Genomic DNA, 23,480 nt, shown 5'->3' with positions numbered 1-23,480 from the left:
TTCTGAGAACAGCTGTAGCACAGAACAATGAGCCAAATATTTCACCGGATGTTTAAATGTGAAGCATCCGGTTGACGTTTCCACTCCCTACCAAATATGGTTATGAGAGGAAGTCCAATGACTGGCAATGGAAGAAGCTGAAGTGAGACGGATTTTAGCCTACAATTCAAATTCTGCTAATTTTCTCATCGATKAAACATTTAATCTTAATACAGTTTTCTGTTTCCAAAACTTTAAAAACCGTAACAGAGTGGACTGTGTTTTGTACTTTACCCTTTGCCAAAGTAAAAAACAACAACGTTGTTTTGGAACGCAATGACGAGTTTTTGCACACGCGCACTTCAGAGTAGGCGTTCCTTAACGGAAATATGCAAAATCATGCTAGAACGTGCCAATAGGATCTCACTAGATCGTCCTTGGCTCAGCCCACCGCATTGCTTGGCTCTGCACACTATGATTCATTCTCTCCCATTGGAAACGACCTGCTCTGGTCTATCTTCAGTTACATATACACATATCTTTGGCTGTGGCGTCATAAACACTCATTATGTCTGTTGGTGTCGTTCTTGTAGCTCAGTGGTTGATATATGTCTAAAGACGGTAAACTATACTTGGCTGTTAGTATATGTAAAAAAAWATATATATATATACTTGGCTGCATTAGCAAATATATTGGTCATTTCTTTGAGGTGGGTGCATTTCTTGACTGAGAGACAAATCATCACACTGAAATTTCAACATAAATAATCATTCATTTAAAAAAAAATCACTGGACTGGAATTTTTTTTATTCAATAACTTTTTTTCCAAACATGTACACAGCATTAAATTTTAAATGATAATATATATATATACACACACACATACACTTCAGTGTATACCATTATCTTAAAAAGTTTAGGGCCAATATTGGGACACTGCAGCTGTGCGCATGAGAGAGAGAAGGGAGGCTTGGTGTCTGGACGTCTGGGGCTAYACATCCACACGACGGCAAAGTCACACTGGTAGACAAAACTAACAGTGGAGCGGGTTGAAGCATCACACTAGTGCTTGGCCTTGTAGCAAAGCAGGTCGGGAGAGAAGAGATATTGTGCAAGAGCTGCCGGGAGACAGGAGAGTGACACTACTGACTGAGCTGAAGAACAGCAACACCCCCCCCCCCCCCAACAGGTAGAGAGGAGTGGTGCAGCAGTGCAAAAATAACAACGGAATGAGGATCAGTTTTGTACATGTTGAATGTGAAGAACCTACAACGTCTGACTACTAGTAATGAACAGCACCGTGCAGTGTGAGACTGGAGACAAACAACCAGGTTCTTCCCCAAAAACACCTCGTTTTCTCCTGAAAACGTTCGTAGCTTCGTAGCTACATTTTCTCCACTCACTTTTGCCATACTGTAAAAAATATTTAACTTGAATAAAACTATATTTCACAGGATGTATGAACCAATACCATAGTATAGACATTCTGCTGTCACCCCCCCCCCCCCCCCCCCCAACCCAACCAGACACACTTAAACGGTGCAGTTGGCCAACCAGGACAACCAACATTATGTATGTTTTTTACAGTAGCAGAACAGTCAAATATTATTCTTTACAGTTTTGCTGCCGCGTGTTCTTACAAAATCAGACAGGTCCGATCATTCCAGTTCTTATTTAACCATACAGTACCAATACAGTATAATTCATAATTCTAAAATCACTACCGGGAATGAAACCCATCGATAGCCGGAAAATGACACCACGTGTGGGACCAATATGGACAGAAATTAGGGAGAGATTTGAGTTTTCCAGTTTTAACAAAATACAAAGAAGAATGAACACACCCAGTTCTTGACTGTGCCGGTCAAAGATATACATGTCCCTTTCCACCTTAACTGCCATCACAACACCACGTTGTCTACTCTGAAGCAACAAGAGGGATTTATGGGAAACCGCTCCCCATTCCTTCCCCCTTGGTACTAACCCTTCAATGTTTCCAGATCTTTAAAAGTGCTGACCCATCAGATGTACAAACATCAAAAGAATTAAAAGGTCAAAGGAGGGGGAGGAGAGGGGGGGGGGGGTAGGGAACTACTGGGGGACAGGCTGGGAGAAAGGGATCCCATGGACCAGTGGGCCCACGGCATGTTTGTGGTCTAAGGAAGGAGTGGTGGGTTGGTCAGCCAGGAGGGAGGTGTCAGGCTGAGCCGTCGTGGGCGTGGGCTTCTACATCATCCCCATCTGCATCAGAGAGTTGGCGTACCGCCATCGGCTTCACATTCGGATGAGGCTGTGGAGGAGAGATGGAGATATTTTTATTGGCCGCGGTAACAAATAACGGAAACTTATTTTCCCCCCTCAAAGCTAAAGATCCAGGGGTCCCGTTCACACCTCGATCCCGTTCCCACCTCGATCCCGTTCCCACCTCCCTTCCACCCTCTTCTGAACCAAGCCACTCTCTCTGCCTCACATTTCTGAACAGCTGAAATAACAAACCCTGCAAGCCATTTTATTTTTATTTTTATTAACTAGGCAAGTCAGTTAAGAACAAATTCTTATTTACAACACAAAAAACTACCCCCGGCCAAAACCCGGATGACGCTGGGCCAAATGTGACGCAGCCTGGAGTCGAACGAGGTACTGCAGGACACCTCTTGCACTGAGATGCAGTGTCTATGACCACCGTGCCACTCCGGAGCCCATTTGAATGAACATTCCCACAAATATGTATTGAAGGCTATACAACCCATCTGTTATAACCAATATTGCAGTTGCACGAGCAGGAAAGTCCCTACACAATACACTGTAGCAAAAGCCATCAGCATATTGTGTGGTGTAGGCTAATCTGTCTCCTATTGGTGATGGATATTCTACATAGTTATTCTGCTTTAGACTGTCTCCTATTGGTGATGATAATGTGGGAAACGGCAGAGTGGGAAGCGGCAGAGTGGGACGCGGCAGAGTGGGAAACGGCCACGTAAAAAAAATGCTGCCACCTGCACAGAAATCTCTATCAATAGCCACGACGAGTCGGGTTCTAGAAAACCCAAAACTGCAGCCTGTTTAAAGGCCTGAAAGGTACTGTAACTAAGTAGATCTACTGTTATAGTAACGTTGGTTAGGGTTAGTATGTCAAAGTTATTATCAGATGTACTTACCACAGCAGTGAACTGGTGAAACTCTGGTTTGAGGTCTGATCCTCTGAGGTGGATGTACGCTCCCTTATTAGCCATCTGATCACTTGAGAGAGAAGGAGAGAGAGGAGAGAGGGGGGAGGAGAAGGAGAGGAGAGAGCGAGGGAGAGCGATAGCGGGGGGAAGGGGAGAGTGAGGTGAAGGGGAGAACGAGTGTGAGAACGAGAGCGAGGGGAAGAGAAGGAGAGAGAAGAGAATACTTTTACTGTGATCTTAAATGTATTTAGAGGGGTTGACATTTGACATGTGAGAGTCTTACAATAGATATTGTTTAAATCTGGCAATGCAGGGAAAAAAAAATGACTAAAGTTGTATTGAATAGTGAGTCTGTTGCCATAGTTACCAGTAGTTGGGCGCTGAGAAGACTGTGATGCACTTCCCTGAGTGTGTGACCTCATAACCCTCTGCCTTGACCTCGTGACTGCGRACGATGTAATCCAGCTTGTTCTGGTCCAGGAACCGCTCGGTGACGTCAGGACCAAACTGACAGCTCACACCTCGCTTAGAGACAGACCGCCCATTCTGAGGGTCGGGAGGGGGTAGAGAAAGAGAAAATAATTAAATAGACAGATGACATGATGCAGTACAGCTATTTAAACCAGATTATATTATAATTATATTTTGGACAAGAGTGTATTTCTAGGACAGTGCTGGACACCAAACCTGTGGCTGTGGGTCTGACCAGAGAAGATCACACATTGGACCTAAAGAAAACAAAACAGTTGATTAACCAACACTTTTTAATTCCTAGGTCCTAAACGAGAAAGATATTGATTAATTGATCGCTCTTACCAGAGTCTGGGGGCTGTCTGTTCCTGTCGATCTTCCTCAGATCATCCAGCATCACTCCGTCCTCACTGAACAGCCCTCCGTGCATCACCTGACACAGACAGAACACAACTACAGTCAGAATGGATCTAACTCCAGAAATCTGTCATTAATTGACGTTTTTTGCTGAAGAGATTTGTCACACAATTTTACATTTAACGTAGAAGTTTTGTGCATTGTTTATCAATGAAAAAATGTGCAGGAAAACGAGTGGCAGACTTTATTGAAGAATCCCTACTGTTGAAAAATCACAGACGGAAGGGACTTTTCTTCACAGACGAAAATCACAGACGAAGACACTTTTCTTGCCTCCAGAAAAATTGAGTGCCGAAACAACCGAAAAAACCCTCACCGAAGTCCAAAACTCCACCGAACTGTTTCGGCTGGGAAGCATGCGGACGCCGAAACAGAGAACCTACAATGGCTTTGCTGTTTAATACACCGTGTGAGGGCTGTCAGGGGTCAAAGGTTAGCGGTCAGGGATACCTAACAGGACTTTGCCGTTGATGCACTGCGCCAGAAGTTAGGGTTTAAAGGTCAGGGTTACCTACCACGGGAGAATCTCAATCGCATTAGTTCCTTTTCCTCGCCTCCCTCTCAAAACCCATTGGAGGAGAAGGTCAGAGGGGAGGGACCTGGCTCTCGGATGGTACCGGAGCACCGGCTCTCCGACCAACAGGCTCCGATACAGCTTCTAACGGTACCGGAGCACCGGCTCTCGGATGGTAACAGAGTACCGGCTCTCGGATGGTAACGGAGCACAGGCTCTTCGACCAACAGGCTCTGATACAGCTTCTAACGGTAACGGAGCACCGGCTCTCGGATGGTAACGGAGCACCGGCTCTCGGACCAACAGGCTCCGATACGGCTTCTAACCACAAGCCATAAGACTGCTGCTACTCTGTTCTTTATTTTATTCTTATTATTATCGGTCCTGATGCCTGGTCACTTTACCCTGCCTTCATGTATACATCTACCTCAAATACCTTATTATTATCGGTCCTGATGCCTAGTCACTTTACCCTGCCTTCATGTACATATCTACCTCCAATACCTTATTATTATCTATCCTGATGCCTAGTCACTTTACCCTGCCTTCATGTACATATCAACCTCAAATACCTTATTATGATCTATCCTGATGCCTTGTCACTTTACCCTGCTTTCATGTACATATCTACCTCAAATACCTTATTATTATCTATCCTGATGTCTAGTCACTTTACCCTGTCTTCATGTACATATCTAACTAAAATACCTTGTACCTCTGCATACTGATCTGGTACTAGTACCCCCTGTATATAGCTCCAGTCTTGTGTATTTTAATCTGCATCGTTGCAAAGGGCTCGTAAGTCTACACCAGTTATATTCGGCTCATGTGACGAATAGCATTTGATTTGATTACCTCCCTGTTTGATGGTATACTACATTACCAAAAGTATGTGGACACCTGCTCGTTGAACATCTCATTCCAAAACCATGGGTATTAATATGGTGTTGGTCCCCCCCTTTGCTGCTATAACAGCCTCCACTCTTCTGGGAAGGCTTTCCACTAGATGTTGGAACATTGCTGCAGGGACTTGCTTCCATTCAGCCACAAGAGCATTAGTGAGGTCAGGCACTGATGTTGGGTGATTAGGCCTGGCTCGCAGTCGGCATTCCAATTCATTCCAAAGGTGTTCGATGGGGTTCAGGACATGACAGTCAAGTTCCTTCACACCGATCGACAAACAATTTCTGTATGGACCTTGCTTTGAGCACGGGGGCATTGTCATGCTGAAACAGGAAAGGGCCTTCCCCAAACTGTTGCCACATTTGGGGAAGCACAGAATCATCTAGAATGTCATTGTATGCTGTAGTATTGAGATTTCCCTTCACTGGAACTAAGGGGCCTGAACCATGAAAAACAGCCCCAGACCATTGCTCCTCCACCAAACTTTACAGTTGGCACTATGCATTGGGGCATGTAGTGTCTCCTGTCATCTGCCAAACCCAGATTTTTCCGTCGGACTGCCAGATAGTGAAGTGTGAATCATCACTCCAGAGAACGCGTTTCCACTGCTCCAGTGTCCAATGGCGGTGAGCTTTACACCACTCCAGCCGACGCTTGGCATTGCACATGGTGATCTTAGGCTTGTGTACGGCTGCTCGGCCACGGAAACTCATTTCATGAAGCTCCCGACGAACAGTTATTGTGCTGATGTTGCTTCCAGAGGCAGTTTGGAACTCGATAGTGAGTTTTGCAACCGAGGACAGACAATTTTTGCACGCTATGCGCATCAGCGTTCCCATTCTGAGCTTGTGTGGCCTACCACTTCACGGCTGAGCCGTTGTTGCTCCTAGACGTTTCTACTTCACAAAACCAGCACTTACAGTTGACCCGGGACAGCTCTAGCAGGGCAGGAATTTGATGAACTGACTTGTTGGAAAGGTGTCATCCTATGACAGTGCCACATTGAAGGCCATTTTATTTATTTATATATTTTATTTTTTACCTTTATTTAACTAGGCAAGTCAGTTAAGAACAAATTATTATTTTCAATGACGGCCTAGGAACAGTGGGTTAACTGCCTTGTTCAGGGGGACAGTGGGTTAACTGCCTTGTTCAGGGGCAGAACGACAGATTTTTACCTTGTCAACTCGGGGTTTCAATCTAGCAACCTTTCGGTTACTAGTCCAACACTCTAACCACTAGGCTACCTGCCGCTCTAACCACTAGGCTACATGCCAATGCTTGGCAATGGAGATTGCATGGCTGTGTGCTTGACTTTATACACCCGTCGGTAACGAGTGAAATAGCAGAATCCACCAATTTGAAAAGTGTATTCCCCAAAATCCCAAGTTCAAAATGTGAATTTACTCATCTCGTATTTACGGCTTCACACCTTACCTCATAGTTATAAACGCCAAACTACCAGGACCTTTGATGCACTATGCCAGAGGTTAGGGGTCAGAGGTTAAAGGTCAGGGTTACCTACCAGAACTTTTCCATTGATGCACTGCGCCAGAGGCAGCCACTGGAAGACCTCACTGAAGAGCGTGAACATCTGAGCGGTGTACTTGGCTTTCACCTCCCCCTCAAAACCATACATCTGGTTCATGTTGTCAGTCTCGTGGTTACCTAGTTACACAGGAACACATGGACATTAGTTACCAACACAATTTACCCTTCGCTAAGCCCCACTCCCTGAATTATGGGCAAGCAATCGCAACGCTTCGATGGATATCAACTGTGGTTGAGTCCAACACCTCGGACAAGGTCACGTTGAAAACCCTTGGAAGCAAAGGAGGGCTAAGGCAAAAACAGAAATGTCATTTAAAAAATGTATTTTTTTAAAGGGTTAAATAATTTAACAGTGCACCAGAGGTACTTGCAACTACGATACATGAAATACAGAGCCTGTTGTGTTTTTTTTTAGAATAATAGATTATACTGTTTTTATTATACTGCATTTGTTAGCTAGCTTGTTAGCTAGGTCTCATTGAAAACGTTGCTAACGCTAGCTGGTTGGCTAGCTCTCATTGAAAACATTGCTAAGGCTAGCTGATTAGCTAGCGCTCATTGAAAACATTGCTAAGGCTAGCTATTTAGCTARCTCTCATTGAAAACATTGCTAAGGCTAGCTGATTAGCTAGCTCTCATTGAAAACATTGCTAAGGCTAGCTGATTAGCTAGCGCTCATCGAAAACATTGCTAACGCTTGCTAGCTCTCATTGAAAACGTTGCTAACGCTAACTGGTTAGCTAGCGCTCATTGAAAACGCTAACCGGTTAGCGCTCATAGTTAATATTACTCATTGGCATGTAGCTAAATTGGCTATTAGGAATATAACTCTCATAGGCTGTTGACAAACAATTTGAAAGCACTTGTTAACTCCAAAAGTGGTTAGTAGTTTTGACTGCATGCAGAGCGCCTTTAGAGCCATCTAGTGGCTAGCTACACGACAAACTTAATTTGACCAGGTTCCCATAAAGCAATTGTAATGACAGTTCACCACAACATACATGAGTCTCCTGATCAGCAAGAGGTAGTCTGTTTAATTTCATTGTGTATTAAAAGCACAGTTTAAGATCATTGTGAGGGKTTTTCTCCAATGGTTTGAATGGGGAATTGGTCTTCCTGGTAAAATGTTGACCACGGTCACAAAAGTAACCAAGGGTGGCAAGGCTTAGCGAAGGGTCCATTACACATGGGTAATATAAACATTAGCAAAGAACTGGCCACGGATATACAGTGCTCTTAACTTCCTCTGTGAGCCTACTGACCTCTGAACCGGTAGAAGGAGGAGCCTACTGACCTCTGAACCGGTAGAAGGAGGAGCCTACTGACCTCTGAGCCGGTAGAAGGAGGAGCCTACTGACCTCTGAGCCGGTAGGAGGAGGAGCCTACTGACCTCTGAGCCGGTAGGAGGAGGAGCCTACTGACCTCTGAGCAGATAGGAGGAGTCCGGGAGGAGCATACTGACCTCTGAGCAGGTAGAAGGAGTCCGGGAGGAGCATACTGACCTCTGAGCAGGTAGAAGGAGTCCGGGAGGAAGCATACTGACCTCTGAGCAGGTAGAAGGAGTCCGGGAGGAGCAATACTGACACCTTGAGCAGGTAGACAGAGTTCCGGGAAGGAGCATACTGACCACTGAGCAGGTAGAAGGAGTCCGGGAGAGAGCATACTGACCACTGAGCAGGTAGAAGGAGTCCGGGAGGAGCATACTGACCTCTGAGCAGGTAGAAGGAGTCCGGGAGGAGCCTACTGACCTCTGAGCAGGTAGAAGGAGTCCGGGAGGAGCTACTGACCTCTGAGCAGGTAGAAGGAGTCCGGGAGGAGCCACTGACCTCTGAGCAGGTAGAAGGAGTCGGGAGGAGCATACTGACCTCTGAGCAGGTAGAAGGAGTCCGGGAGGAGCATACTGACCTCTAGCAGGTAGAAGGAGTCCGGAGGAGCAGCTTGAAGCCGAACAGAGTCAGAATGACCTCCAGGAGAAACGAACCACGGTCCACAAAGTCTCCATTAAACAGCTGTGTTATATTGTTAAGGGTTATATGTACATTTATTTGAATACAAACGCCGTTTTACTGCACATGTTACTGCCACATGTCACCGTTTTACTGCACATGTCACCGTTTTACTCACATGTCACCGTTTACTGCACTGTCACCGTTTTACTGCACGTGTCACCTTTTACTGCACGTTCACCGTTTTACTGCACGTGTCACCTTTTACAGCACGTCACCATTTTACAGCACGTTCACCATTTTACAGCACGTGTCACCATTTACAGCACGTGTCACCATTTACAGCACGTGTCACCATTTTACAGCACGTCACCGTTTTACTGCGACTGAGCAGGATACATAGGGGTTGGTCTCGGAGGGTAAGCCGTTCAGCTCAAAGATGTTCAGAAGGTCGTAGAACTGTCCATGTGTGTCGCCACAAATGGTTATCTTCTCTGTCTGTTGGGGAGGAAACAGAACAGGTTTAGACACAGGGACAGTTCATATGCTTTAGGGGATAATCGGACCAGCAAGTGCTAACAGTCAGTATCTGGATAGCGTGTGAAATGCTTGATAAATGTATGTGATATCAACAGAGGTGATATATTTTCTGGGTGATTTAAATATTGACTGGCTTTCATCAAGCTGCCCACTCAAGAAAAAGCTTCAAACTGTAACCAGTGCCTGGAACCTGGTTCAGGTTATCAGTCAACATACCAGGTTAGTTATAAACAGCACAGGAATGAAATCATCAACATGTATTGATCACATCTKTATTAATACTGCAGACATTTGCTTTAAAGCAGTATCCAGATCCATTGGATGTAGTGATCACAATATAATAGCCATATCTAGGAAAACCAAAGTTCCAAAGGCTGGGCCTGCTTCTACACCTGCATTGCTTACTGTTTGGGGTTTTAGGCTGGGTTTCTGTACAGCACTTTGAGATATCAGCTGATGTAAGAAGAGCTATATAAATACATTTGGGCCTCATATAGTGTCTAAGAGGTCATACAATAAGTTATGTAGTGATTCCTATGTTGTTGATGTAAAGAATATTCGTTGGTTCGTGATGTGTAATGACGAGCAAACAGACGTTGCACTTGACACATTTATGAAACTGCTTATTCCAGTTATTAATAAGCACCCATTAAGAAAATGACTGTMAAAACTTAAATCCCCTGCAAATTGAGAAATCATGTGACTAAACTGAATAAAAAAGAAGAAGAAACTACACTATGAAACAAAGATAAATGACATTAAAGAATGATAGTAAAAAGCTTCGGAGCACCTTAAATGAAATTTCAGGCAAAAAGGCAAACTCAGCTCCATCATTTATTGAATCAGATGGCTCATTCATTACAAAACCCACTGATATTGCCAACTACTTCAATGACTTATTTATTGGCAAGATTAGCAAACTTAGGCATGACATGCCAGCAACAAACGCTGACACTACACATCCTAGTATATCTGACCAAATTATGAATAGACAAGCGTTGTAATTCTGAATTCTGTAAAGTGAGTGTGGAAGAGGTGAAAAGGGTATTGTTGTCTATCAACAATGACAAGCCACCGGGGTCGGACAACTTGGATGGAAAATTACTGAAGATAATAACGAACGATATTGCCACAACTATTTGCCACATCTTCAATTTAAGCCTACTAGAGAGCGTGTGCCCCCAGGCCTGGAGGGAAGCTAAAGTCGGCTGAGAGAAATTGATGATAAAATGATTGAGGATGCTGTTTTGTTAGACTTCAGTGCGGCTTTTGATATTATTGATCACAGTCTGCTGCTGGAAAAACATGTGTGTTATGGCTTTACACCCCCTGCTATAATGTGGATAAAGAGTTACCTGTCTAACAGAACACAGAGGGTGTTCTTTAATGGAAGCCTCTCCAACATAATCCAGGTAGAATCAGGAGTTCCCCAGGGTAGCTGCCTAGGCCCCTTACTTTTTAAAATCTTTACTAACGACATGCCACTTGTATTTGTGAGAGGTATTGACAATAATGAAAGCACCGAGCTGTCTGTTTAAACTACCAGCACACAGCTCAGACACCCATGCATACCCCACAATACATGCCACCAGAGGTATCGTCACAGTCCCCAAGTCCAAAACAGACTATGGGAGGCGCACAGTACTACATAGAGCCATGACTACATGGAACTCTATTCCACATCAGGTGGAACTGATGCAGCAGTAGAATCAGATTTGAAAAAACATTTGAAAAACACCCAAATGGAACAACGGGGACTGTGAAGCAACAAACATTGGCACAGACACGTGCACACACACGATAACATACGCACTATACACACACAGAGTTTGTGATATATATATATGTTGTAGTCAACTACAGGCGTGAGGGCACACACTTGGTGTGTTGTGAATTCTGTAATGGAATGTTTTTAAAATTGTATAACTGCCTTAATTTTGCCGGGACCGCAGGCAGAGTAGMTGACGGGGATCAATAATTAATACAAAATCTGACAATTGGAGAACTAGACAGGATGAAGAGCAATACCAGGAAGTCAACATACATCACGGATGTCTCACCTCTTTTAACGTGATCTCAACTAGACTGGGTAGATTGGACAACAGCTCTTTGACTTGGATCAGAATCTGAAAAGGATTTTATTAGCCAACACAAATACAGGGTTACATAGGGTTTCAAGCTGATGCTTAAGTTTACCTGACAAGTACAGTATTACCTTATTGTTATAGGTGTACCTGATACCTGATAACTACAGTAATATTACCGTATTGTTATAGGTGTACCTGATAACTACAGTAATATTACCGTATTGTTATAGGTGTACCTGATAACTACAGTAATATTACCGTATTGTTATAGGTGTACCTGATAACTACAGTAATATTACCGTATTGTTATAGGTGTACCTGATAACTACAGTAACATTACCGTATTGTTATAGGTGTACCTGATAACTACAGTAACATTACCGTATTGTTATAGGTGTACCTGATAACTACAGTAATATTGCCATAATGTTATAGGTGTACCTGATAACTACAGTAATATTACCGTATTGTTATAGGTTTACCTGGCAAGCACACTACTACAGTATTATTATAGGTGTACCTGATAAGCACAGTGATATTACAGTATTAGGTGTACCTGATAAGTACACCAACGTTACAGTACACCAACGTTACAGTATTATTATAAGTACACGATAAGTACACTAATTTTACAGTAATATTATATCTGTGCCTGATAAGTACACCAATATTACAGTATTATTTAAGGTGTACCTGATAAGCACACTTTCTGTGCAGTTTCTTCTGGTCTTTGAAGCATTCCATCATCTCTTTCATGAACCTCATCGTCACCTTTCCTTCTTCCAGCTTCGGTCCAGTGTACTCGTCCTCAATCACTGCATGGGTGGCACAATCAAAATCAACCACATGTATACAGCCCATTTTACAGCAACATTTGTCACCAAGTGTTTTACAGTAACTCAGTCTTGAAGATCTTCATTTCAAAAACACCAGGATGTAGATAGGAGGTAGTCCATTATCTAGACATTCAAATTATATATATATATAAGATATAGAGATATATATAAAAAATTATAAATCAAGTAATGCATCCTAAAATATAAAGATTACAAACTCACTCATGTTTTCGATGTCTAGGGAGTCTACGACCGATTTCTTGAGCTCGTCGCTGGCGATGGCTCTCTCGAAGGCTTTCTGTTTCACGATCTTGTTGCACTCCTGGTATTTCATCTTAGCGTCCTTATCGCTGGGTCGCACCCGCACGACCTAACCCCACAACACCAGGCAAACACACAGGGCAAGGACTAGGGTCAGTCTCACACTTAAAACACTATCCCAGGTACCAGTACTACACAATGGTCAGTACCATGTCAGAAACGTCAGTCCAAAATTCAAAAGGAAAATTGATTTTACAGCCATGGTTTGGTAGTAAATTAATACAAAACACAGTTTGGATTTCTAGAAATAGTTAATGCTTCTCTCCTCTCACTAAGGCTTCAGTACTAGCCCCCAGTAGAGACGGTTGCATCTGTGTAGAGCAATATGTCCATGACACCAATACTCTAAATTTGTCTCAGTGACAGCCAGGCAGCTATCACTGTCAGTGATGTGGCACAGCCAGCCAGCCAGCGAGCAGAGCTCCCCGTTGCCAGAGCCTTGGGGTGTTTATGTCAACATGGAACAAAGACCAGCTGTTGATAAATTACCTTTTCCCCCCTCATTGACCAAATGTAAATTTAAATGGAACATTTCATTTGATGGATTGAACTTTTGATCGATTTACTGAACGGACCACAATTAAAACAGAATCTAACCCACGCAGTAGGTGACTGCCTAGTCATTACACTGTCAAGGTAGAGACATTCGCAAGATGACATCTCAAACAGGGCGACTTTCTAAATGTTGACGACAGCCTCATTATTGGCTTCTCCCTTGTGACAAGCCCACATTCTCATCTGCTGTCCTCATCTTAGTAATAATACTACTGTTACACGGGCCTTATACAGCGCTGGTCAAACCCAGTCATCTGGTAGGACGTCACCTTGTGATTTAGGTCACCTGTTTTCTTTTTTTTGGCGACTAACTTTTTGTCTTATTTTTTGTTGTTGTGAGGGCTTCAGATCACAATAATTTTAGAAAGTACATAACGAATTAAAACAAAAAACGGGACAAAACACCAAAAACCTAAAATAAATAAATTAGGTGCCGTCTATTCATCCCCCCCATGTTGTGGACATTCCAGCTTTTGAAAAGCTGGAAACAGCAGATTTTTAATGGAATATCTACATAGGCGTACAGAGGCCCATTATCAGCAACCATCACTCCTGTGTTCCAATGGCATGTTGTGTTAGCTAATCCAAGTTTATCATTTTAAAAAGGCTAATTGATCATTAGAAAACGCTTTTGCAATTATGTTAGCACAGCTGAAAACTGTTTTTCTGATTTAAAGAAGCAATTAAACTGGCCTTCTTTAGACTAGTTGAGTATCTGGAGCATCAGCATTTGTGGGTTCGATTACAGGCTCAAAATGGCCAGAAACAAAGAATTTCTTCTGAAACTCGTCAGTCTTTTCTTGTTCTGAGAAATGAAGGCTATTCCATGCTAGAAATTGTCAAGAAACTGAAGATCTCGTACAACGCTGTGTACTACTCCCTTCAGAGAACAGGGCAAACTGGCTCTTACCAGAATAGAAAGAGGAGTGGGAGGCCCCGGTGCACAACTGAGCAAGAGGACAAGTACATTAGTGGGTCTAGTTTTAAAAACAGACGCCTCACAAGTCCTCAACTGGCAGCTTCGTTAAATAGTAACCGCAAAACACCAGTCTCAACGACTCCAGGATGCTGGCCTTCTAGGCAGAGTTCTTTCGTCTAGTGTCTGTTATTTTGCCCATCTTAATATTTTATTTTTATTAGTGGTCAGTCTGAGATAGATAAGACTTTTTCTTTGCAACTCTGCCTAGAAGGCCAGCATCCCGGAGTCACCTCTTCACTGTTGACATTGAGACCGGTGTATTTCAAATCAAATTGATGTTATTTTAAAATGGACAAATAAATGTGCTTTTCTTTAAAAAAACAAGGACATTTCTAAATGACCCCAAATTTTTGAGCGGTAGTGTATCTATGCAAAAAAAACTAAGCATCATGGGTAAGTCATCTTATGTTTGTACATTTGTTAGTGGGTCCAAGGCACACATCGACAGTCAGCCTGCATACTGGACAATGATATTCGATACAGATATTCAAACTACAACTGATGAATTTAAATATGAATACATGAACTCATAATAAGGTTTAGTTGTTCTCTAATGTACGCTCTAGTGAAAGGACATTTGGCGATACCATGGTTACCATGCCGTTTGTTTCTTTAGTTTAAATTATCACAATTTGTTTCGGTAGAAACTCTATACATTTTTGTATCCAGAAGAATGACAAATAAATGTATTATTATTTTTCAGCAAACTCTGGACATTGGATTTGTCTGCGTCAAGACTGATATTTCACCACCCTCCATCGTGGCTAAAGGATTAGAATGGAAAATGTATTTGAACAATTATATTGGACAATTTAGCCACTACAGTAACTATTCCCATTTAAGTCACCTGGGGATTTACAATGATGTCATCTTCCTAAGAGCACCTTGAAGCTTCCCCTCCTGTCATCCTACTAAGAGTACCTTGAAGCTTCCTCTCCTGTCATCTTCCTATTCCTAAGAGCTTCCTCTCCTGTCATCTTCCTAAGAGTACTTTGAAGCTTCCTCTCCGGTCATCTTGCTTAGTGTACCTTTAACTCTCCTGTCTTGTCTAACCGTGTCCGGTCTTACCGTCTCGTAGTCCTTGAGCGCAGCCTTGAACTTGCCCAGGGCCATGTTGGACGTGGCTCGGCGGTAGTAACCCTTGATGTAGTTCTTGTCTATCTCCAGACACTTGGTGGCGTCGGCCAGAGCGTAGCCATAGCACTCTGTCCGCAGGTACGCCAGGCTGCGGTTGGAGAAGTAGATGGCGCTGGACGGGTTGAGCTCCAACGCCTCCGTGTAGTATTTGATTGCATTGTCATAGTCTTTATCTAGAAAACAACATCACATACATGGTCATAGAATTCCTCTAGAAAACATCACATTCGTTTAGATCGGAATCAGTTCCACTTACAAGGCTATAGTGGACTTTTTCCTCGAGTCACTCATCTTCAATAATATGCATTTATTGGCTTATTGCCTGTCAAGGAACGGGCTACTGTCGTGGCAGAATCTGATTTAGCGAGGTAACATAGATAAGATGTTATTTTCATCATATACTTGTGAGATACTGTGGGTAGTGGCATTTTCCCTTCTGAGCTAGGGCTTAGTCAATTGGGGCCCAGAGAGGGGAGAGGTCAGGCTTGTCTTCATATGTCAAAGTATCTGTTAAACTATGTGGTGCTATGTAGAATATCAGAAGGGGAGGAGGACAGAATGGAATATTGTCTTCTTATAGGAATGTGTCTGTAACTATTCCTAAACCATGTGAAGGAAGGGATGGCGTTATTAAATGGGGAACAAGTTAGTTATCTCATACAATGTCTGTACGCCAGTCACTCCCTACTTTTCTCATGGGGGGGAAGGAGTAAGGCAGTGTTTGGAACCATTGTATGTCCCCTCTGAGGTTGCCCTTATCTTGACCTAGTAATGACCTAAGAGGCTCACTGTCTTTTCTGAGCTTATCCAGGAAGGGGTGTATTTGAGATGGGAGTATCTAGAATTGACAATTGATGTATGCCATTGGATGAGGTGATGTTGTGGTACCAAGCATGAGATTGAAACCTCGTCTTAGGAGACCAAACTGAACGATGATTTATAGCTGATGCTGTCTAACGATAGGATACTCCTCTTTCAAGTAAGAGGTTCTTTGTAAGTTGAGAGGGGTGTATCTTGGCTATAAATGAAACTAAGAATTGTTTTGTAAGGACTCTCAGAGAATTCATTGATAGACACTGAATTGATCTGAGAGTCAAAAAAGGGCTATGGTGAAGCTTATATATATATTAAAAATTGAATTTATAATATAACTCTGACTTGTGTGTGGTTGGCTCTCTCTCTCTCTCTCTCTTTATTGAGTAATACAGGAAATTACCACGACAGTACTCAACTTGTCAAAGAAACCCGTGGAGTTGTCATTGGCGGTATTGAGCAAAGTAATAAAAAAACACAAGGTTCAAAGGTTAAACTCTAAAAATGTGTACCACTGGCAGACAAACCCACACATTAGGAAGTGTCTTTCCCTTAGCGGGTGGATTGATTGGCTACTTGATCAAGGGTTATCTTACCACTGTGATATGGAAGCATTACATTATCCTGGATTTCAAGTGCAATCCAACACACTGATGGGGTCCATAGCAGGAAAACAGTGGCTACAATAACTAGCTACACCATGGGAACTCTAACCTGCCAGTGTAGCGTACCAGGGTACTGTAGTGTAGTAGTATTTACTATGGATCCCCATTGGCTGCTGCCAAAGCAGCAGCTACTCTTCCTGGGGTACAGCAAAATGAAGGCAGTTTATATATATATATTTTTTTTTAAACATTACAATACATTCACAGATTTCACAACACACTGTGTGCCCTCAGGCCCTACTCCACCACTACCACATATCTACAGTACTAAATCCATGTGTATGTATAGTGCGTATGTTATCGTGTGTGTGTGTGTGTGTGTGTGTATGCATGTGTCTGTGCCAATGTTTGTGTTGCTTCACAGTCCCCGTTGTTCCATAATGTGTATTGTTATCTGTTTAAAAAAAAAATCTGATTCTACTGCTGCATCAGTTACCTGATGTGGAATAGAGTTCCATGTAGTCATGGCTCTACGTAGTACTGTGTGCCTCCCATAGTCTGTTCTGGACTTGGGGACTGTGAAGAGACCTCTTGTGGTATGTCTTGTGGGGTATGCATGTGTGTCCGAGCTGTGTGCCAGTAGTTTAGACAGACAGCTCAGTGCATTCAACATGTCAATACCTCTCATAGATACAAGTAGTGATGAAGTCAATCTCTCCTCCACTTTGAACCAGGAGAGATTGACATGCATATTATTAATATTAGCTTTCTGTGTAGATCCAAGGGCCAGCCGTGCTGCCCTGTTCTGAATGAATTGCAATTTTCCTAAGTCCTTTTTTGTGGCACCTGACCACACGACTGAACAGTAGTCAAGGTGAGACAAAACTAGGGCCTGTAGGACCTGCCTTGTTGATAGTGCTGTTAAGAAGGTAGAGCAGCGCTTTATTATGGACAGACTTCTCCCCATCTTAGCTACTGTTGTATCAATATGTTTTGACCATGACAGTTTACAATCCAGGGTTACTCCAAGCAGTTTAGTCATCTCAACTTACTCAATTTCCACATTATTGATTACAAGTTTTAGTTGAGGTTTAGGATATAGTGACTGTTTTTTTCCAAATACAATGCTTTGTTTTAGAAATATTTAGTGCTAACTTATTCCTTGCCATCCACTCTGAAACTAACTGCAGCTCTTTGTTGAGTGTTGCAGTCATTTCAGTCGCTGTGGTAGCTGACGTGTATAGTGTTGAGTCATCCTCATACATAGACACTCTGGCTTTACTCAAAGTCAGTGGCATGTCGTTAGTAAAGATTGAAAAAAGCAAGGGGCCTAAACAGCTACCCTGGGGTACTCCTGATTCTAACCGGATTATATGTATTAGGCTTCCATTAAAAGAACACCCTCTGTGTTCTGTTAGACAAGTAACTCTTCATCCACATTATAGCCGGGGGTGTAAAGCCATAACACAAGTTCTTCCAGCAGTAGGCTATGATCAATAATATCAAAAGCCGCACTGAAGCCTAACAAAACAGCCCCCTTAATCATTTTATTATCAATTTCTCTCAGGCAATCATCAGTCATTTGTGTAAGTGCTGTGCTTGTTGAGTGTCCTTCCCTATAAGCATGCTGAAATTGTCAATTTGTTTACTGTAAAAAAAGAATTGTTTCTGGTCAAACACAATTTTTTCCAGAAGTTTACTATGGGTTGGTAACGGGCTGATTGGTCGGCTATTTGAGCCAGTAATACTATTGTTGGGTAGCGGAATGACTTTAGCTTCCCTCCAGGCCTGAGGGCACACGCTCTCTAGTAGGCTTAAATTTAAGATATGGCAAATAGGAGTGGTAATATCGTCCGCTATTATCCCCAGTAATTTTCTATCCAAGCTGTCAGACCCTGGTGGCTTGTCATTGTTGATAGACAACAATACTTTTTTTCACCACCTTGCCAATCAGTTGGGCTGCCAGACTTAATTGCTATACCTTTTTGCCTCATCCCTCTCAACCATASCATTTTTCAATTCCTCATCAATCCAAGGGGATTGAACAGTTTTTACAGTCATTTCGGAGCGTGCTTATTAGTAACTGGAATAAGTAGTTTCATAAATGCGTCAAGTTTAGCGTCTGGTTGCTCCTCATTGCACACCACAGACCAGAAAATATTATTTACATCATCAACATATGAATCACTACAAACTTCTTGTATGACCTCTTATACACTATATTAGGCCCAGCCTTTGGATATTTGGTTTTCCTAGATATGGCTCCTATATTGTGATCACTACATCCTATGGATCTGGATACTGCTTTAACTTCTCTAGGATAGGGGGCAGCATTTTCACTTTTGGATAAATAGCGTGCCCAATTTCAACTTCCTTCTACTCATCCCCAGAATATAACTTCAACCTGTAACCAGTGCCCACAGTAAAGACACTTGGACTGCACCTGAAATGTATTATCTTCTCACATGGATGTTTAGTTTTACATTTTTATTTTATTTTTGTTATTATTTTTTATTTATTTATTTTAAGGAAAAAATATATATAAATAAAGTTTACCGAGTTACCGTTTATATAAAGGAACTCAGTGGATTGAAATAATCCCGTAGACACTAATATATTTACTTCACATGACTGGGAATACAGATACGCATCTGCTGGTCACATACCTTTCTTTAAAAAAAGTAGGGACGTGGATCAAAAAAACAGTCAGTATCTGGTGTGATCACCATTTGCCTCATGCAGCGCGACACATCTCCTTCGCATAGTTGATCAGGTTGTTGATTGTGGAATGATGTCCCACTTCTTCAATGGCTGTGTGAAGTTGCTGGATATTGGCAGGAACTGGAACACGCTGTCGTACACGTCGATCCAGAGCATCCCAAACATGCTCAATGGGTGAAATGTCTGGTGAGTATGCAGGCCATGGAATAACTTGGACGTTTTCCCCCTTCCACTTGCTTCTTCCATTGTTGTGGTAATGCTGCAATTAGTTGGTTGTAATTTTGGGGAGATCAGACATTTCCATATATTTTTGTTAGCTGCATGTGTGACATAACTCCACCAGTTCTATTTATGATATCATTTACAAAGATATACCTTATTAAAAATGTTTTTTTTTATTATTATCAATTAGTAGATTTGAGTTTAACCACAATATTTGTTGTATTATTTGTTCTGTCTGTCTTGGTGGATTAAACTGAAATGGCAACCAACTTTCTATTGCTTGTTTTAAAAATAACTATATTTTGGAGATTATTTCGTTTTCAAATAACCGAAAGTGAGAGGTTGTAATCTGAATAAAGGGAGAGGTTGTAATCTGACTAAAGGGAGAGGTTGTAATCTGAGTAAAGGGAGAGGTTGTAATCTGAGTAAAGGGAGAGGTTGTAATCTGAGTAAAGGGAGAGGTTGTAATCTGAGTAAAGGGAGAGGTTGTAATTGAGTAAGGGAGAGGTTGTAACTCTGAGTAAAGGGAGAGGTTGTAATCTGAGTAAGGGAGAGGTTGTAATCTGAGTAAAGGGAGAGGTTGTAATCTGAGTAAGGGAGAGGTTGTAATCTGAATAAAGGGAGAGGTTGTAATCTGATAAAGGGAGAGGTTGTAATCTGAGTAAGAGGGAGAGGTTGTAATCTGAGTAAAGGGAGAGGTTGCTAATCTGAATAAAGGGAAAGAGGCCATTCTTGAACATGGGGTGAGACATTCTTACTAATCTGCTAGAGAACCAGTTTCAGATTTAAGTACAACTTTAGTATGACTGAAGCCTTTAGTGAGAGGCTTAATGCTTATTTATATTTAATCATTTCTGCCCTCCGAATTCATATTCATTATATAAAACAGGCCCTTTAAAATTTTGTCTAGCTTGCCATTCCAAATAAATAAAATAAATATTTTGCTCATATAATTTAAAAATAAAACTGGGTGCTAGGTGTAGGCAAGGCCGTAAGCAAATAGGTAAAACTGGGAATATGACTAAAGAGTTAATCAGGGTAAACTGGGATAGACTAAAGAGTTATCAGGGTAACTGGGATATGACTAAAGAGTTAATCAGGGTAAACTGGGATATGACTAAAGAGTTTAATCAGGGTAAACTGGGATATGACTAAAGAGTTAATCAGGGTAAACTGGGTATGATAAAGAGTTAATCAGGGTAAACTGGGATATGACTAAAGAGTTAATCAGGGTAAACTGGGATATGACTAAAGAGTTAATCAGGGTGATTTGTCCACAACTAGACAGGTATTTTCCTTTCCATGGTAACAAGAACTTATCTATTTTTGCTAACATTCTATGAACATGTACAGTAGTGAGATCATGTTTTTCTTCGGGATATGTATACMGAGTAYGTCCACATCCCGTCACACCATTTTATTGGTAAACTACACGGTAATGTATTTTTTAAGTGATCCAATACGTAATATAGTATACGTACCATAATTTGGTTTTAATCCAGAGAGGTTAGATAATCTGCCACACCCGTCAGGTGGATGGATTATCTTAAAGACATTTAAGAGAAATAAGCTTCTTGTGCATATGGATCTGGGATCTTTTATTTCAGCTCGTGAAACAAGGGAACATCACTTTACATGTTGCGTTTATATTTTTTGTTCAGTGTATATGCAGGCGAAGGCATTTGATTGTAATCATGTTGGCCCGTATAGGTTTTAGGATAAAAATACACCAACACGGTCTTCACGGGCATGAGTGTTACACACAATTCTGAAACACAATACATATTTACACGTGATTTAACCTCAATCAAATGGTACTATGGCTGCCATATTGGATTTGAGGCTACATCCATGGTGGCAACCAAAGATAATCTGTGGTGGCCACTGACTTAATTACAAGGGTAGGGGCTAACATTACAAAAAAGGAATCTTGGACAACAACAAAAAAAATCTAATTCCCGATGTCTGAGCCAACGTGTTTTCCTTAGATCCGATTACAATAACCACAACATWAAAAAAAAAACATGTGAAACTGTATGCATTTTTGTCAGGCAGGACCCTACAGCACTAAATGAGAGGAAATCTGACTTGAAAGGTGTCTATTAAAATTAGCCACCAAAAAATAACGCTTAGATTCATTAAACATTATGCATAGTTGATATTATGTTTACAGGTGTATATTTCAAATATGCACCAGAAATATCCTAACGCTGTTTGTTTGTGTATATAGGACAAACAACAAATTACTTGCGTTCCACATTTCAGCAATATCAGAACTTTCAATATTGGGTTACATGATCGCCCCTCCAGCCAGGTATTATTCTGTATTTTCTTTACCTTTTCCACAAGGAGAATATAAGTACCTATGTTGAAAATGTTTACCACACACAGACATTTAGGAGCACAACGAAAAATATTTGAGTTATTAAAGCTAGAATTCACTGGTGCTCGTAAATAAATAAATAAAAAATAGGCGCATATGCGAGTAAAATGGTCGCACTGTTGAGTGCCCTGGGGGTGTGTCACAATAGCTATCAATTTAACCCCTTTTGAAGGAAAATATTTTTACACAACCATCCATTTCATAAATGGGAGACATTAGGGATGTGAAAAAATATGTTTGTGTTTTGTTCTACCGCGGCTATGGGGTATCTCGATTTGGGGGCCTTGCCACTTTCCTATAAGCTAACTTTAGTAGCGATGTGATTTAGGGTATTATGTGCAAAGTGTATGATCTCGTGTGAGACAGGGTTTTTTTTCAATCGGAAAATATGTGTCAAATTGCAAAATTAAAACTAAAACAGTGAAATCGTGTTGTTTTCTAACGAACAGTAACTAGCTAGCAAATGAATGACTTGACATGGCCTGTCTGCACGCACCAGTGTGATACTGACACAATACCGACTTGTTTAGCGTGAAAGCCATCTAGAAAATTCTGGTTGGTGTCATCAACATTAGTTACGACATACGGTATAATAACAATGATCAATATTACATGGAATATAAAATGGATCGGTTTCTGTTTTCAAGAAGAACCAAGTTGCGACGACAACACAACCACACGACTGTGAGGCACGTTTTCACAAGTGTGTTAGCGGGTTTGCTAACTAGCATTGCAGCAACTGTCCATTGCAGCAATGCGCCGTTTAGCTAGCTGATAGCATAGCAACCGGCTCATGTGTGCTAGACAAATCCACCGTTGTTGCCCATATGAAGGACACTGAATTTGGATCATTACAGACTTAGTGCAGATAGATTGAAAGATAACATTAATCTAGAACAACTTTACAGGGTTGTCATATTACCTTTAAAGCAATTATTCGCCTTCTCCTTGAGTTTCTCTGCCTTTTTATCTCCCTCCGCCATGTTCTCTCTGCTGCCGCTTGCGGATGTTGCCGTATCGTTCGCCATTAACAGTACAGTCGCAAAGTGCGCACGTTGCAGTCCTATGGTCGCAAACTACACTTCTCCACTGAGCCCTGMTCTCGGGTCAGTTTTCAATCGCTCCACTGACGCGTGAACTGTCTGTGGTAGCAGAGTTGTCCTAATTTGAAAAAAGAAAATAACCATTGACACAAGGTTTTAACAGAAATAAGCAGATTTATTTTTAATTTTTAACTATGTTCAACTGAAAGAATAAGTAATTCGTCTACAATGAAGGAACATTGGAATTGCTTGGCCAAATTTCACATACACTGTTGCCATCTGTCAT

General features: G+C 41.8%; 1 protein-coding gene across 1 annotated transcript; it reads right to left on the bottom strand.

Moving 5' to 3' along the window:
- Positions 1-766: 766 nt before the first annotated feature.
- On the bottom strand, positions 767-23,213 carry LOC112073530 (serine/threonine-protein phosphatase 5-like). The gene is given in 15 exon segments (XM_024140804.2): positions 767-2,242; positions 2,244-2,270; positions 3,139-3,220; positions 3,518-3,696; positions 3,838-3,878; positions 3,967-4,054; positions 6,981-7,123; positions 8,715-8,746; positions 8,942-9,015; positions 9,352-9,450; positions 11,553-11,618; positions 12,273-12,394; positions 12,638-12,785; positions 15,339-15,580; positions 23,074-23,213. Coding segments are annotated over 15 exon segments (1,485 nt in total). The 5' UTR covers positions 23,180-23,213; the 3' UTR covers positions 767-2,206.
- Positions 23,214-23,480: the final 267 nt, after the last annotated feature.

Source organism: Salvelinus sp. IW2-2015, unplaced genomic scaffold (assembly GCF_002910315.2).
Source record: "Salvelinus sp. IW2-2015 unplaced genomic scaffold, ASM291031v2 Un_scaffold2286, whole genome shotgun sequence".
Classification (NCBI taxonomy): domain Eukaryota; kingdom Metazoa; phylum Chordata; class Actinopteri; order Salmoniformes; family Salmonidae; genus Salvelinus; species Salvelinus sp. IW2-2015.
Note: the sequence above shows the minus strand (reverse complement) of the source record. Positions and strands in the feature narration are given on the sequence as shown.